We start from the raw sequence: 16,577 nt of genomic DNA on the forward strand, positions 1-16,577 counted from the left end.
GCCAGCCATTAGAGGAAGTCATGATCTTTACCATGCAGGTCAGGGAGGTTTGGTAGAGGTGGGATATTCTTGTTAGGTGCCGGGAAAGGAGGAGCTGGGACTTTGTAGCTGGGTCCGCTGCTTGAAACAGAGAGCGTGGTGAAGGTGCTGATCAGGAGGATTCCCAGACCGACACAAAGAACCAGCTACAGGACAGACAGATGAGACAGAAACAAGTCAGAAAGAGCAATTACACACACATTGCTTTCCAAAAGTATTTCCACCTCTTTGTGCCACGTTATGGAACACGATTCAATCCATCTGAAAATTATACGGCACATCTGAAAACCTACTGTCCACCTAAAACGACAGCCTGGGTGAGAAGAGCACTAATCAGAGCACCAGTCAAGAGGCTCATGGTAACTCTGGAAGAGCTGCAGGGATTCACAACAATCTGTCGTCCACAAATCTGGCCTTTAGACAAATGGCAAGAAGAAAGCAGTGTCTTATGACAGAAGTCAGGGGTGGGCGATCTGGACTTAAAATTATATCACGATATTTTGTGGTATTTATTGTGATAAAAATGACAATAAAAAAATAACTTCTTTTTAGGTAACTGTGTGGCTGACTGCATGTCAAAGCAAAAGCTAAAAGCTAAATACAGGGAAACCCTGGAAGGAAGCTCGTTAAAACCTGTAAAAGACTTGAGACTGGGTCAGAACCTCCCCTTTCAGCAGAACAACAATCCTAACCATAAAGACAGAGTTATAATGGAATGGCTTAGATCAAAGAATCCTCATGTTCAAATGGCCCAGTCAAAGTCCAAACCTAAATCCAACTGAGAATCTTTAGTAAGAAAATGAATGTTGTAAGAGGCACTCCATCCAGTCTGAGTGAAGTTGAGGGATTTTGAGAGGAAGAATGGATAAACATTTCATTCTCTAGATGTGCAAGGCTGGTAAAGACACAACCCCAAAATACGAAGAAGTAACTGCAGTGAAAAGTTGCTTCTACAATGTTCTGACTAAAACTGCATACCACACTAGATTGTCATTTGTAGAACATAAAATCACAATTAACCATATTTGAAGTTTGTGGTTATAACAGGATGAAGACATTTGTGAGGCACTGTTTTTACACTGAACAACAAGCATTAGAACAGAGGAGAGTCAAAAACCTGGGAAATGAAGCCGTTCTTCTGAATCTTTCTGAAGATGAGAGCAGGACATATGAAGCATATGAGACTACCCATGGTGGCACCAGTCAGACCCAGGATGGTTTCCACTGATGAGAGAAAAACACAGTGATAAGCTCACAGTAGATGTTCCAGTGAAACTATTTTCAAGTGTCACCAAAAAATACAAATAAACAATGCAAATAATGAGATTTCTGAGCATTAGAATCAAAGTCAGGAGAAATCAGGCTAAAAAGTTGTTCTACCAATGTAAATGATGCAGTATGATAAACTGAATGAATGAATAGGGCGGATTTCAAAGGATCCTGGGTTTACTTTTGAAAACGTGGTTCAAAATCTACACGTTTCAACCATTTGAGTACACGGTTCCAAATCCTCTGCAGTTTTAAGTTTAAATCAGTGTCAGCTATTCATAGGCAGCACCATCCATGGCACACTGCTCCTGGCAGGGAACAGCGAGCATGGGTCCAAGCATTAACACTGAGGATCACCGTGCTGGGCACCAGGCCCAGAAACCTATCGTTCATCCAGAGGACGGACACCATATTGTTTTGCTCAGATTTAGTATCCATTCTCCCCGGGGTCCTCGCTTCCTTTCTCCTCAGTCTATTAGTCTGATTAGATACACAAAGACACAGCCCCCCCCACCCCTTGTGTGTACGTCTGCTTGTGTGATAAACCAATCAAAGCTTTAACAAACAGTGACTAGCTAAAAAGGATGAATAAAGTATCAACCAATACTAACTTTGAACCTATTCATCTCCACCATTTCAGAGGAGTTTGTGAGGGGTAAACCAACCTGAAGAACCTGGCAAAGAGCCAGTATTGGTGTGCACATGAACTTGTCTTTGTGTGATTTGATGTGTGTGTGTGTGTGTGTTCCTGTCTTGGCATCACAGTGAGAACCATTTTCCCGATTTCACCATCAAATTGAGGACCGTTTGTACCAAAGTGAGGACATTTTGCTGGTCCTCACGACCTATTTTGCTAACAGTTAGGTTTAGGACTAAGGTATGAATTGACTTTAGGTTAAGGTTAGGGTTAGGTATGCACTGGTAATGGTTAGGTTTAGGGTTATTGTCAGGGTTAGGACATAGAAAGGGTTGAAAATGACTGAAAATCAATGGAAGTCAACAGATGGTCCTCACTTTATATAGCAAAACAAGAGTGTGTGTGTGTGTGTTTGTGAGAGAGAGCTGGGGAGAATAACAGCCCCATCTACCTGTCAGCCCATCTAAAGAGGAGATAAAAGTTGGGGCCCTGATTTAAAGACTGTGTTAGAATGTGACAGTCACTGACTCGTAAAGTCACATTCACACACATCGTAAAGCTCCCCAGCTACACCGCCCACATAAAGGAACACGTGCTCCTTAAAAACCTCCACAAAGCACCACACACACACATGCCATTTTAGTGCCTTCTGTCACTGGAACACACACATCTACACACAGGATGTACCATTAGGGATGAGAATGCCTCCCAGCATGGTGCCAAAAACAATGCAGAGGGTTATCATCTGGAAGCGCAGAGGGGGCATGTAACCTCCGGCAGCAAAGGTCCCATCTTTCTGCTGTTGGAGAAAACCAGAAATCAGACTGGAGCAAACAGGGCTAAGGTCGACCACTGAGGGTAACTGAACTAAAATCTGAAAAACTAAAGCTGATTTTTGTGTCCATCATTGATGTTCAAGAAGTGATGAGGTTACAGTCCTTTCAAAAGCACTCATACCCACTTTTTCATATTTTTTCATATTACAGCTACAAGCTTTAATGTATTTTATTGGAATTTCATTTTGCATTCAGCTTTCCTAGTCAATAACTGTGCAGAACTACCTTTCTACGCAGTTATGGGGTCTGTTTTCAACCGACATTGGAGGTCTGGAAACTGAAACTTGCTCAAGCTCAGTCAGATTGGATGGATGGCGTCTTAACAGGACGTTTCAACTCCAATTCTAACGGGTTTTCTTACCAAGTAGGTTTGCAGTTGTGCTGTAGTCTATTTTCAGATGATGGATTTAACAGAGCTTGGTCAGATGTTCACAGCTTAGGATATTATTTTATAACCTCTCTCTGTTTACAATGTCCCCACAACTTTGTCCCTGACATGTCTGCTGTGTCCCCTGGCCTGTCATGAAGCCGTCTGATCAGAAACGACTTCTCTAAAAAACTTAATGGGATTAAATTACACACAGGTGGTCTCTATTACCTAAATAGATCAAGGCACACGTTTTTATTTAGAGGTATCAGAGTATAAGGGCTGAATCAATTTCACAACACACTTTTTAGATTTTCATTTGTAGAAAATGTGCTAGGCATAATTTTCCTTTGACTTTACAATTATTCATTACTTTGTGTTGATCTCTAACATAAAACTCCAATAAAATACTTTGACATATGCGGTTGAAGGTGATAAAATGTGAAATGACTGAAAATACAGGGGTGTTAATACTTTTTTCAAGGCAACATAAACTAACACATGTTCCTAATGAAATAACCTTCTGAAACTAAGTGAATAAATGATATCTGACCCTACCTGCTGCTCAAAAAGCATGGTGTTGATAGCCTGGCGGCAGGGTAGGATCATCATGGGAAATCCAACAGCCACGGACATCATGAAGCCCACACGGATCATCTCTGTCACCAGGTTGGATGGAAAGTTCATGAGAACATTGCCAGCAATGTTCTCCGTGAAGCTGACGTAGCCGAAGAAGCCCACCTGGTTAAAGGTGAAATGGAGGACAAAGTGTTGAGGTGGAAAAAAGCAACAAGAAGACAAAATTACAATAAAAGTTGATTTTTTTTCTGGCTGAAGCCGTTCAGAGCAAATTCTCTAATAGCCGTGATGAAGCTTAAAGTGACAGCGGATCTACTCACTGTGATGTAGAAGATGGTGACCACGTTGAGGGCAGAGGTGAAGATGGTGCTCATGCGTTTGACTGACGGCTCGTCCAGGCTATCGTATGTAGGCAGCACCTGTCTGTGAGGGACAAGCAGGCCAAAACAACAAGCTCGGCATGCTGCTCGACACAGGACCATGCTGGAGCTGCAGGTCTGTGTTACATGCTGCCTTCATGCTGCCTGCGTTTTCACACAACTACATCCTGCTCTGGGAGGAGGCTCCTCACCATCCCACTTCTACTCAGGAGGTCAGGGAATGTACTTCCACAGAGGTTCGGTAATTTCTGTTTATTTTCCTGTCCTGTCAGCTGACAACACGATAATCTTCATAGCCAATTATTACAGGTTTAAGGCTGGGATTTTCTCTGTAAAGGTATTTAATAAGCAAACATATGGGACCCATGAATGCTTCTCAGTAATCTAATGATGCATCGTCTTTCTCCTGTTCTTGTCACAAATGCACTCATCTAATCTTATTTCCTTTTGTTTATCCCACTAAAACTTGACTAATGCACATTGATCATAAAACGTTTTTAAATGAAGCTTTTATCAGCTGCTACGTTGTAGTGCTTCTAGTTATATCTGGTTCACCTGATTTCACAAACTGTTTTCTTTTCCTCTTAATATTATGGGGGACAAAAACTTAGACACGCCTTTATTTTATCCTTTTACAGAGAACAGATGAAGACAAGCTAGTGCCAGCTGTAAAAAAATATTATTATGATTATTAATAATAAAGAAATAGAGATCAATTAGATCTTAATTTAAAAACCATATTCCCAGCTTTGTAAACTGCTCTGACAAATCTAAAACAATAGAAACATTTTCACCTAATTGACCAAACAACAAATGTTTCCCTTTCAGAATTCTGCTAAATAGTAATCAGTAATTTATCTGTACATATGGGCAAGGAACTTTGCTGGCTTTGATTTTAAAACATTATCCAAATATGTCACAAAAGCAGAAAAGGTCCTTAAATTGATTGATATTTGTTATTAAATGACCTAATTATTGTGTAAGATTGTAAAGCTTTGATATGTTAAAATTGATTTAGCCTTTTCTGATGAAGAACGCTCTGTATGGCTGCAGACATGTCTCAACATGTCACAGAAAACACAGCTTCCTATGAAAGATCTCTGAGCTTCCTCTGACTTGTATCACCTTATTAACACTGAAGATTTTTAACCAACATTCCTCAGTAACAGCACCCGCACTGAAGAGCAGAGGTACACATGTAATCACAGTCCTGTCCGCCATTTTTTGTTTAGCATCTCCACCACTAAACAAACTGGAGTGGGCATCAAGGGCAGCTGGAGCCCATTCAACCAGCCACATACATTATTAGCATTTAGTGTATGAACGATTTGTATTTGAAATGTAATAAAAAACAAATGTTGTATCTGACTAGTCCAGTTCAATTGTAAAATTGCAAACATTGATATTGCATTTTAATATTGTACTAAGCCCTAATAAAGACTGATATTGTTGTATGTATGTTATATGGTGTGTTTGATGATCAGATTTTTGAGATTTCAACCAACAGGTGAAGCTGGAAACCATCCTATTCCAGAGATCAATTCAATTTTTTGTGCATTTTGATAAATACTTCAAAACTTAATTGGCGATGTCACAAAAATTCTATCAGACTTTATCTGGTTTCTTGTTAATGTTACTACATTAAATGTTAGTACATTAAAGGGGACATATTATGCGAAATCCACTCTTTTAGCCTTTAAATACATGTTGTTGTGTACATGGAGTCTGATCGAGTGCAGAAAGGTTGAATTTAGGCTCTCCAGGTGCTGTGTAGATATCTTTATATTCGGTTTGGGTCGTATTTTTCTGTCCGTTCAGTTTTCTCTATCATCTGTTATGTTTTACAGTCACAGTATTTGCTGCAGAACAGCTAAATAAGATCATGGACTTCCAGCTGATCTATTTTGCATATCTGGCATATTTATTTCTCGCTGCGATTTTCTAGTCCAAGCTCAAGTATGCCTATGCTGAAATAGGATAAATTCGGTTTGGTTGTTGGGTGTATTAACCAACACAGTTCATTACACCATTCCCAGCATCAGAACCACTTCAAAGTGCCTGGTTAAAGTTTTTTTTTTTTTCATTGAAATGTTCCCATATCAGTGGGAAAATTCCTACTTTCCCCTCTTCAAGGACGAATGTCTTCAGCAACCTACGTTAATATCAAGAAGGTTTTACTGAAAGACGTCATCTGATTAAAGGGTCAGTTCCTTCTGTCTGAAGAAAAGACGGAAGCAGCAAATCGGTAAGCTGCAAATAACGCTAAATTGACAACAAACATTAGTTTAGACATGAATTTATTGTACATGACGTTCTGGCCATTGTTCTGATAGCAGTAGCATCATGCCTTCTGCTGATGTTAGTGCTGTGTGCTGCTTTTAGCTCCTTGAGGACATAAACATAATGCATGTTTTAAATAGTATTATTACATAAACAGTTTTCATTTTTTTTTTTTTGCCGTTTTTGCCTTTCTTCTGTGGCACTAGAGAATTTGTATCAAACTACAAAAATGGCTGAATGGGTTAAAGTGCGGCACACCTTGACCTGTAGCAGGGCGGGGTGTGAAGTATCTCAGTAGCATTAAAAGAGACGGTACCAAAACGAGTTGCTCTCAGACGCACCTCAGAACAGGTAAAAGAGGAGCCTGAGGAGCTACAATAACAAGGAATTCAGACCAAAGCATTGCAGTTCCATTTTATATAGACCACAACTGAATGATTTAAGGGTGAAAGGAAGAATTTAAAAGCACATGTCCCCTTTAAATAAATACATGCTCTTATATAATTTGGAAGAATTCTTACTCTTTATTGGCAGTTATTTATTCCATAAACCTTGTTTTTCCCAGCTGGCACCATTAGAGCTCTGTATCTGTTTGCACGGTTGCTTAAGAAAATCTGACGTTTATAAGAGAATTATCTTGGACTGAAATATTAATGTCTTGGAAGTAAGCTTTTCTAAAGCCTGGGACTTGTCTATAGAATCACACAACTATGATCTCATAGATACTAAGCAACAGGTCTTCCACTGTTTATTTTCAGGGAAGCTTCCTGTCTAGATGGCGTGTCTCAAAGCTCAAACACCTGTGGATTTCCAAGTCAATATCAGAACAAATCATACAGCAGAAGTGTGTCAGTTCATGCAAAATGACATGGGATGGAAGTGTTGAAAGGTGTAGAAGACGCTAACGGTGTGTCTGTGACACAGAATAGGTGACAGTAGTCAAGGCGGCTGAGGTCAGATCTGAGACTGCCCCCCTCTCTCTATCTCTCTCCATAACTTCCTGCTCTGTACTAGGAGATGGGGTGGCTGTTTGGAGGGGACCATAAACACATTAACCAGTAAATTTACAGGTTTTATATATAACAGCCAATGCCTGGCAGGTTTTAGAGCATTATAAACTTTCCTGGCAGATTCTTTTTCCCCTCACCTCCTTTTTCCAGTCCAAAAGAAGGGGCATGGAGCAGAAATAAGAAAGGGAGCAAGAAGCCATAACTTTCTCCTTGTTGTGTTCTTTCTTAGCCTGTCTCTCTTTCACACACTCTGATTTTTATTAGCTCGAGCCTAACCAGGATGCTATTTTTTAATGTGCAAGCCAATAAATCTTTCAGCCGACATTAAATGAAACAGTAAACATCTAATGGTCATTCAACTGTCCTTGCTTGAAGGCTGGTGTCCTCTATGGGGAAACAGATGAGATATGGTGGAGAATTCTTCATTGTCCAACAGGATATTTAACCACCAGGATAAACTGAATCAACTGTCCGGTAAAACTCAACTGAAAAAGAAATTATTCATCTGGAAGGAAACATTTCAGAAAAGCTGCTAGGACCCAGTTGCACAACTCTGTGGACCTTTAAACCAATAGTTTATTAAAACACTTCTTCATTTAATTTCAGCCTTTAGTCTTCTTTGGTAGGAGTTCATTAGCATCCCAACTCCTTCCTGGTAATATCTGCTCAGTCTGCCTTGAGAAGGTTCTGTAGGATCTAATAAATGTCAGGACATCTCTCGTCCATATCCCTCTTCAGTTGACCCCACACCTTTTAGTCCAAGTCAGACTCTAGCCAGGTCATTCCACCACTTTAATTTCCCTCTTATTCTCTTGTTGGTTCAGATGTATGAAAAATTAAACCCATCTTCATCTTTAACTTTCTAGCGGACAGCACAGGGTTTTGGATCTAGTTTGATCTAAACAGAACGAGAGGGTGGAAGGAGAACAAGAAGCTGGCACCAACATGTTTTACTGTATGTCTGATGTTCTTTCAGTGATGCTCATTGTTTTACATTTTATGGAGCTTTGAGAGCAGAATTAATCATCCCACAAGGTTTCTGGAGTGTTTACCAGACCTAGATGTTTTGTGTGGATAAAAAAGCTTCTATCCATGAAGCCCCCTTCCTTAGCCAGGTCATATGGGGGACACGGTAGGTTGTTGTCATGTGTGTAACCTAGCCAGTCCTTGTTAGAAAACCCAGGAGCACCTTTAGCATTGTTTTTGGGCTTTGCTGCCTCCCCCTGTTTCTGTCTGTTGTTTCATCCTTTTTGGGGAAAAGAACATTTCTTGTAATGTCCCTGTTGTCCTAGATCTTCAGAATTATTAAGGCACCATTAATTGGTACAACTGATTGTTTGATTTATTAATTAATCACACCATGGTATATAAATAAAGCAGTGGAGCTTTTATACCTTTCTCCTGACTGACACCTTTGTAGATATAGAGTTCCTTGTAATACTTTGTTGAGTTAAAGAATGTTTTCAATATTGCAAGAAGATGTAAAATCCAAGTAAGAAAACTGAACTTTCTTTTAGGTTAACCAGATTTAATATAATTGGTGGCAGGTGTGACGGGTGTGAAGACTATACGCTGAAAGTAAACCAGAAGGTGCTTCACCGAGGTGTTTGTTTCAGATGGAACTTAACTGGGGGGCTGTAGACTTTAAAGAGCTGATCTATGTATTACAATACTAAAGGAACGCTGCGAAAACAGTTCAAGAATGCATGGTGATGTTCTGGAGCACTGACTGTCTAGTGTTCATCAGAGAAACAGCCTGGGAGAAGGAACTGTCTCTGTGGCGGCTGGTTTTTAATCATAAGGCATGAGGAAGCCGACTCTATGGTTGATTGCTGCCGCTGTACAGGCACTGTTTTAGGAGGGGAAGAGCCAGAGGAGAGGAGCCGGGAGCTTAGCACTCGCTCCTGTCTGGCATTGTAAAGTTTTACATTCTGCTTGCTCCAGTGTGTGGCACTGGGTCAGACGGTAAAACAGACTGGTGGTATTCTCCGTCTCTGTCTGAGCAAGCGCTCAATGTAATTTGCAGTGCACTTTGTTTTTTGTTTGTCCGACTTTAAATAGCCAAAATACCTCCACACGACTAAAATGCTCGGATCCTCCGCGTCAACGATGTTGTTCGCTGTGTTTTGCATATTTTCTCCTTTCAGAGCACTCTTTGTTTTCTCTTTTTTCAGTGATGTCTCACCGGTTACGTGAAGTAAGAAGCTACGGCTGCACAAATATTAGCCGTTAGCGAGTCTGGCTGCTACCGTGCTGTCCAGTGTTGCCAGGTGAGAAATGTAGGATTATCGTATTTTGAGGGAAATTATTGTACACTCGTCATAACCAAAATAACAAGTCTGTTGATGTGTTGAATAGTGTCTAACAGGCATTCGCAGCTTTGTGGCGTCAGTACGGAATGGCTTTATCAACAGCTGCAGCCCCACAGTGCCGGGCTCAGCTTCTTCTTCTTTTCTTTTTCTCAATCATGGGCGGGCGCAGTGGACTATTCAGCCAATCATGGCCGTTGTTCTGTTCACACGTAGGTCACATTTGGAAAAGCACGATTGGCTGGAATTTCCAGCATTTGTTTCCGAATCTGGACGCAGATGCCTTCAAGGTTCACAAAAAAACTCCGACAGACTTTGGCGATAGGCTGATGATGACTGATTACAACCACACATTCACGGAATGGTCAAATTATTGTACATTTGGACCTTTTTAGGAATATTGATCGTACATCATACAGAGAGCAAAATTATCGTACAAATACGATAATTATCGTACACCTGGCAACACTGGTGCTGTCTGCATCAACGTAACTTTGCGTGGCTCTATTCCAGCCACATGATTGGTCCAGCGCAGAGCAGCTGTTAGTACCATTGGCTATTCATCTCATCTGTTTTGTAAAGATCTATAACGACCTTTCTCATATGTCTATCAAGGAAAAAATATATTGAGATATATATTGCTATCATTTTATCGCCCAGCTCTAGTTTTAATGTGCAGCTTTTGCAGTTTAAAAGGTCAAAACGAATAGTTTCTTTGACTTTGTGCATTTTCATGAATGGAACATCCATATCAAGACATTCTGACCAAATTTCCAAGCTTTTGCCATCTACTGCTCACAGAGGGACGTTTCTCCTGCGCACTTTATGTGTCCCTAAGCAGAGCCAAATGTTCCACATTATTCTACCTCCAAAAAACACAGGGCCAGCTCCCACCATGTCATAATGGCAATGTTAAGTAATGTTCTAGCTGAAAATAAACACATTTCATGAACGTAATAAAAATCCAATGTGCTAAGAGCTGTTAAATCAGCCTTTGAATACATCTCTGTGTCTGTAAGATGGCGGGGGTCCAACGTGTTGATTAGTGGTTTGGCTGAATCTAAGTGAGTGCTTGCCTCGCTCAGTATGACCACAGGCCAAGAAATCCCCCCTTCCAAATATCACTTAGCACAACGAGTGCAAAGCACACACACACACGGGCACTTTTTCTTGGTTTTGGGTTGATATGCACAAGCCCATCACCCCATGTTTAGTTAGCTCTGTGTCATTACATTAATTAAAGTCAGTTTTAGGTCTCCAGGCTTGCAGCTGCCCACTCCCACCAGCTTTGCTCACTTACTTTGGCACAAAACAAAACAATACACCACCACCACCCAAACATCTGCCCCTTAATGACCTCACCATAACACTCCCCTAAATCCCTTCCCAACAACACATTCAGATCTAATACAAACTCCATCCGTTAGGATGGCTGAGGGTGCCCGCAACCCGCTCAAGTCAAACTCGGAGCAAGCAATGATCATAGAGCACAGCACAGAGGGGGCACTGATTGAGCACGCAGAGGGGTGAAAGTGAAGACATGCAGGTTGTCAGAGCTTCTACTCTAATGTGGTTGCTACACTCACTGTGGGGAACTTCACTGGAATGCAAAGACAGTATTTAATCACTATGTTTGCATTTAAGAGAAGTGTCTTAAGTGAAGACAAAAAAGAAAGTTTTCGACTGTATCTGGAGAAAGTAGACATTATTGTGGAGCAGATGTTGACAAGTCAATTACAAAAAACTGTTTTCCAACACAACATCGCCACATAAGTGATCAAACTTGTGCATTCTTCTCTTGAGAAGCTCAACCTGAATCCTTAAATCCTTAAAATTACATGATTAGGCAAAAGCAGATCTTAAATTATTCAGGACTGTCTTTAAGGACTAAACATGGGCAAGCATCAAGGTATACTACGGTTTTAAAAAGCTTCAAACCTTGAAAATCTTATTGTTTCTAGAGTTTAAAGCCTTTTCTTCTGATATACCAGAGTAAGAGCCAGAAGAGACCCTTCCCCATATGTTGCTGCGCACTACTAGTCAGCTGGCTTAAAAAAAGACCTACAGGACTTTTCTCTTCTCAAGGAAGACAAATGAAGGAATCTCCAACCAATTCTGTTGTTAAGGTGCGTTTTAGAACTGTAGATACCCAGACTTACTAACCAACTAGAAAGTGTATTTTAAAACTACAATAAAATAAAAATAATATTATTATTATTATTATTATGTATAGAAAACTAACTGCCATGGTGGTATATTATAAATGTGTGCAATGTTAGGATAACATAAATCGTTAATAATGATATTTAATTAAGGAACAGAATAGGACAAAAACAATGATAAAGATAGGCTTACAACTTAAGACAGACGAGGTTTATCAGGCACTATGTGACACTAGGCGACCATTATTACCAGATGAAGAAGAGATTAAAACCAAGTGTTTCATTCTATGGTATAACCAGCCCATACCTTTTAAGGTCTAATATAAAAGAAATTCCCAAATCTGCAAAACTGTAGCTGAACAAAAACTTCTCATATCAGTTTTCCTATGTAATCCTTAAAGGGGGTAGATGGCGTGATGAGTACTTACGACTGGCAGGCGAAGGCCATCCCATAGATAGGGATAGAGCGAAAAACACCCTCCCAGCGCACCACATAGACCTGCCCTAGCCACCAGCCGCTGAGCAGCCCATGTTTGAACGAGGACAGCACCATCTGAGGGGAAGGAGGTGGGGAGGAGGGGGAGCGGGGGTTACGGCCCAAACCAAATGAATACAGATGGACGCAGGACATGAAGATCAAAAGGAAAGGAGGATGGTATCTATGTTGGTCAATTAACTCGCAGATTTTTCAAAATACTAATTAAGGCAAAGAACATGAAGAGGCAGAAATGAGAGGAAACCACATTCTGAATGAAAACCCCGTCTGGCTGAGGAAACATGACAGAATCAACAGGACAAGTCAAATTAAAATGATCAAAACTGAAGGTATTTGGAAGAGTTATAAAGACAATCAAACAGGTTTTCACCAGCATGTGTTTCCCATGTCTTGCTCCTTTAAGTGCCTGAAAACAACAAACATCTCCCACACCCAGAACACGGCGGCTGATTCTGAGTGGGTTCCTGGATGGAGGACAGCAAATCAACGTTGTTAAACCCCCCCGCCTTATTACTACTGCCACCAAAGACACACAAACACACACAGCACAAACCCAAAAAGGCGAATGATGGGGATGAAGGAGAGGAGAGGGCAGAAGGTTCAGGTGGGCACATGAGGAAGGATTTTAGGGAGAGCAAAGCTTCCTTCACTCTATGCCCTTACCGTGGTGTTATCTGGGGGTTTACTTACGGGTGACAGCAGAAGGTTGTGGCGATAATGGGCAGGCACTGAATGACGCCCCTGAAGCGCCACAGGTGAACCTGCTCCACCCAGGAGCCCGAGATTATGCCGTAGCGCAGAGACGACATCACTATCTACGTCACCAGAAGCAGAGACAGCGCCGGGGGGGAAGGAGGGAGTTGTGCACATGTTAGATAAAGGAGAGCAAAGAGAGGGAAGCAAGACAAGAGAGGGAAAAGTGGAAAAACAGAAGAGAAAGTTATATGGTGAGGGGTGAGAGAGATCAGTTCAGGGTAGAATGGAAAAAGGGAGGGAAGGAGATACATCTATTAGAAGGTCAGAGGTCAGGGCCAGGTCATACCTGCTCACCACACCACTGTTCTAGGTTATATACATGCTCCACATCTCACATAACACAGAAAAGAGCACGAATGGGAGTTTGAAGACGTTGGGGGAAGTTCAGTAAAACTGAGCTATACACAAAAACTGAGTGTGTGTTCACTAAAAGAGTAAATAAACGAATTCACATGAGGCAGAAAACTGATGCTGGACCGTGTCAGAGGCGTCTGCTGCAACACAGAGCAAGGCTGCGTGAAGCAGTTTCTGTTGCACTAAAGCAGGTTTACTAAAAGGAACAGGATGGAAAAATGCCTCCTCAGCAAGTAATAAAGTTGTGTTGAGGCCTACTAAAGAATCACAATTTGGTTCAGGTGTGTGGAACCAGGGAACAAACTAAAACATGCAGGATACCGGCCCCTGAGGGCCCTTAAGGACTGACTTGGACACCACTGGTTAAAATGAAGCACAGAAGGTTCATCCTCTCACTTTCAACTCTTGTTCTTGTTGTTCCAAAGTTACTTTATCTAAATAGTACTTGTATGTATATTGTTGAATCCCATAAACAACTGAAATTCCTCCACTTTCCTAGATGTCTCTGTTAGCATACAGTGCCTTGGAAAGTTGTCATATATCTTAGACTTTTCTATTTTGTCACATTTCAACTACAAACCTAAATGTACTTTATTGAGATCTTGTGTTATAGACCAACACAGAGTAGCACAGAACTGAAACAGAAGAAAAATGTTGCATGGTTTTATTTTATTTTTTACAAAGAAAAATCTGAAAATTGAGACATGTAGCTGTGTAGAACCACTGCAATTACAGCTTTTAAATGAACATCTCTACTAGCTTTGCACATCTCCAGGAGGATATTCCCACTCTTTGGGAAAACAGCCCAAGCTTAGGAAAACATGCAATGATTTTGGTGAATCTTCTAATAATGATACAAGTTTTAACAAATGAACAAATATGTAACTAGGCCGTGTTACTGCGTTTCTGCTTCAGGTTCACTGCTTACATGAATCCTAGATATAACAGCTAGTGGAAGAAAATGAAATACATAAATGTATACATAAATACATTAAATCCATCTCATCAACATAATTTTATTGAAAAGGTTCTGCCTAAATCTGCCGTTCTGTAAATGAAACAACTTCCTTCTCGTAAAGAAGTAAAGTTTCCCTAAGCAAAAATGTCCTGCTGAAGCATTTTCACCATTAAATTAAATGTATTACCGGCATAAAGCCTGAATATATGATTCTGATTATCATATGATATTTATTCCAGTCCAACCAGATCTTTGCAATACTGATATTGATATCTGGGAACATCAAATTCTAAGTTTCACCGCATATTCTTAACTGGACGCCTGGACATCTGTGTCCAGTTGACAGATTCTTCCACCCGGGATGTGGCTCTCTGCAGCTCCTCCAGAGTTAAAAGGGGCCTCCTGGCAGGTTCTGATTAATGCTCTTCTTCCCTGGCCTCTCAATTTAAGATGTGATCTTGTTTTACAACCTAACCTGTCTGCTTTGTTCCTTGGTCCTGATAATGCAGGTTGTTCACCAACGTTGCCTAACAAACCTATGAGGCCTTTATTTATACTGAGATTAAACTACAAACAGGTGGAAAATGTGAGTTCTGCAGGCAGTTGGCTGCGGTGGACCCTGGTTGAAAACCATGCATCAGTTTCCTTCCTCTTCACAATTATGTGCAACTCTTTGCACCTCTATCAGATAAAGCTGAAGTTAGTGTTTGCAACGGGTCAAAATGTGAAAAAGTTCCAGGAGTAAAACTACCTGCAAGGCACATTCCTCCACAGACTTTTCTATAAGCTGTTGTACTTAGGGAAGCTAAGCCCAGGTTAGTATGAAGACATGGAGAGGGGCCATTATCTGTGGGCTCATTGCTGATCATGGCTAATTAACAGAAGTACAGTTAAAGTAGAAACTGAAATGTCATGCTGACTCTAGAATAACTCAATAAAAAGGCAACTTTCACATGGAAAGACTGGTTCCTCTGAAGAGAACACATCTAAAAATGTTCCAATGTGGTATAAAAGGGCTTTCCGTTTATATAGAAAACCAGAGCAAAAACAGACAGATTCCTTCAGTGGAGTCATCTGCATCAACTCTTTTCTTAGATTAGAAGTCAGATTTAACCCAAAGACCAGAACAGCAACTGTTTTCTGCCTCAGGGATTTAGTGTGGATTTGCTCTTTAGAAACAGGAGCAAGACAGTATCTTGTTGGTAAGTAAAAGAATCAGTAAAATGAAGCAAATAAGAATTGACAGAGAAAACAACAAAAATAACATTTGTTCAAACTAAAGCAGCGACTGAAAAGCAGAGCGGCAGGTTAGATTCATTTGGTTTTTTACATGAAGGTCTTCAACAGATCACAGTCAAATAAACATTCATACACAGCTGCTGTTAGTTCATCATGCAATAGAAATACATATGTATATATACACTGCTCAAAAAACATAAAGGGAACACTGAAATAACACATCCTAGATCTAAATGAATAAAATATTCTCATTGAATACTTTGTTCTGTACAAAGTTGAATGTGCTGACAACAAAATCACACAAAAATCATCAATGGAAATCTAATTTATTAACCAATGGAGGCCTGGATTTGGAGTCGCACAAAATTAAACTGGAAAAACACTACAGGCTGATCCAACTTTGATGTAATGTCCTTAAAACAAGTCAAAATGAGGCTCAGTATTGTGTGTGACCTCCATGTGTCTGTATGACCTCCCTACAACACCTGGGCATGCTCCTGATGAGACGGTGGATGGTCTCCTGAGGGATCTCCTCCCAGACCTGGACTAAAGCATCCACCAACTCCTGGACAGTCTGTGGAGCAACGTGACGTTGTTGGATGGAGCGAGACATGATGTCCCAGATGTGCTCAATCAGATTCAGGTCTGGGGAACGGGCGGGCCAGTCCATAGCTTCAATGTCTTCATCTTGCAGGAACTGCTGACACACTCCAGCCACATGAGGTCTAGCATTGTTCTGCATTAGGAGGAACCCAGGGACAACCGCACCAGCATATGGTCCCACAAGGGGACCATATGCGGCCCTCCAAAGAAATGCCCCCCTACACCATTACTGACCCACTGCCAAACTGGTCATGCTGAAGGATGTTGCAGGCAGCAGATCGCTCTCCATGGTGTCTCCAGACT

General features: G+C 40.9%; 1 protein-coding gene across 5 annotated transcripts in view; it reads right to left on the bottom strand.

The window, feature by feature from the left end:
* slc38a10 (solute carrier family 38 member 10) overlaps positions 1-16,577 on the bottom strand; it is a 36,931-nt gene that overhangs the window by 11,604 nt on the left and 8,750 nt on the right. For 3 of the 5 annotated variants that reach the window (XM_047377344.1, XM_047377343.1, XM_047377347.1), the window contains 8 exons: positions 13,055-13,179; positions 12,735-12,828; positions 12,297-12,421; positions 4,048-4,150; positions 3,707-3,889; positions 2,633-2,744; positions 1,157-1,263; positions 32-185 (listed from right to left, as the gene is read on the bottom strand). In XM_047377344.1, the coding sequence (XP_047233300.1) occupies positions 32-185; positions 1,157-1,263; positions 2,633-2,744; positions 3,707-3,889; positions 4,048-4,150; positions 12,297-12,421; positions 12,735-12,828; positions 13,055-13,179 (1,003 nt within the window). The remainder of the gene's footprint in view (positions 1-31; positions 186-1,156; positions 1,264-2,632; positions 2,745-3,706; positions 3,890-4,047; positions 4,151-12,296; positions 12,422-12,734; positions 12,829-13,054; positions 13,180-16,577) is intronic. The other 2 variants (XM_047377346.1, XM_047377345.1) reach the window with 2 other exon arrangements.

The sequence above is a fragment of the Girardinichthys multiradiatus genome, chromosome 10 (assembly GCF_021462225.1).
Source record: "Girardinichthys multiradiatus isolate DD_20200921_A chromosome 10, DD_fGirMul_XY1, whole genome shotgun sequence".
Taxonomy (NCBI): domain Eukaryota; kingdom Metazoa; phylum Chordata; class Actinopteri; order Cyprinodontiformes; family Goodeidae; genus Girardinichthys; species Girardinichthys multiradiatus.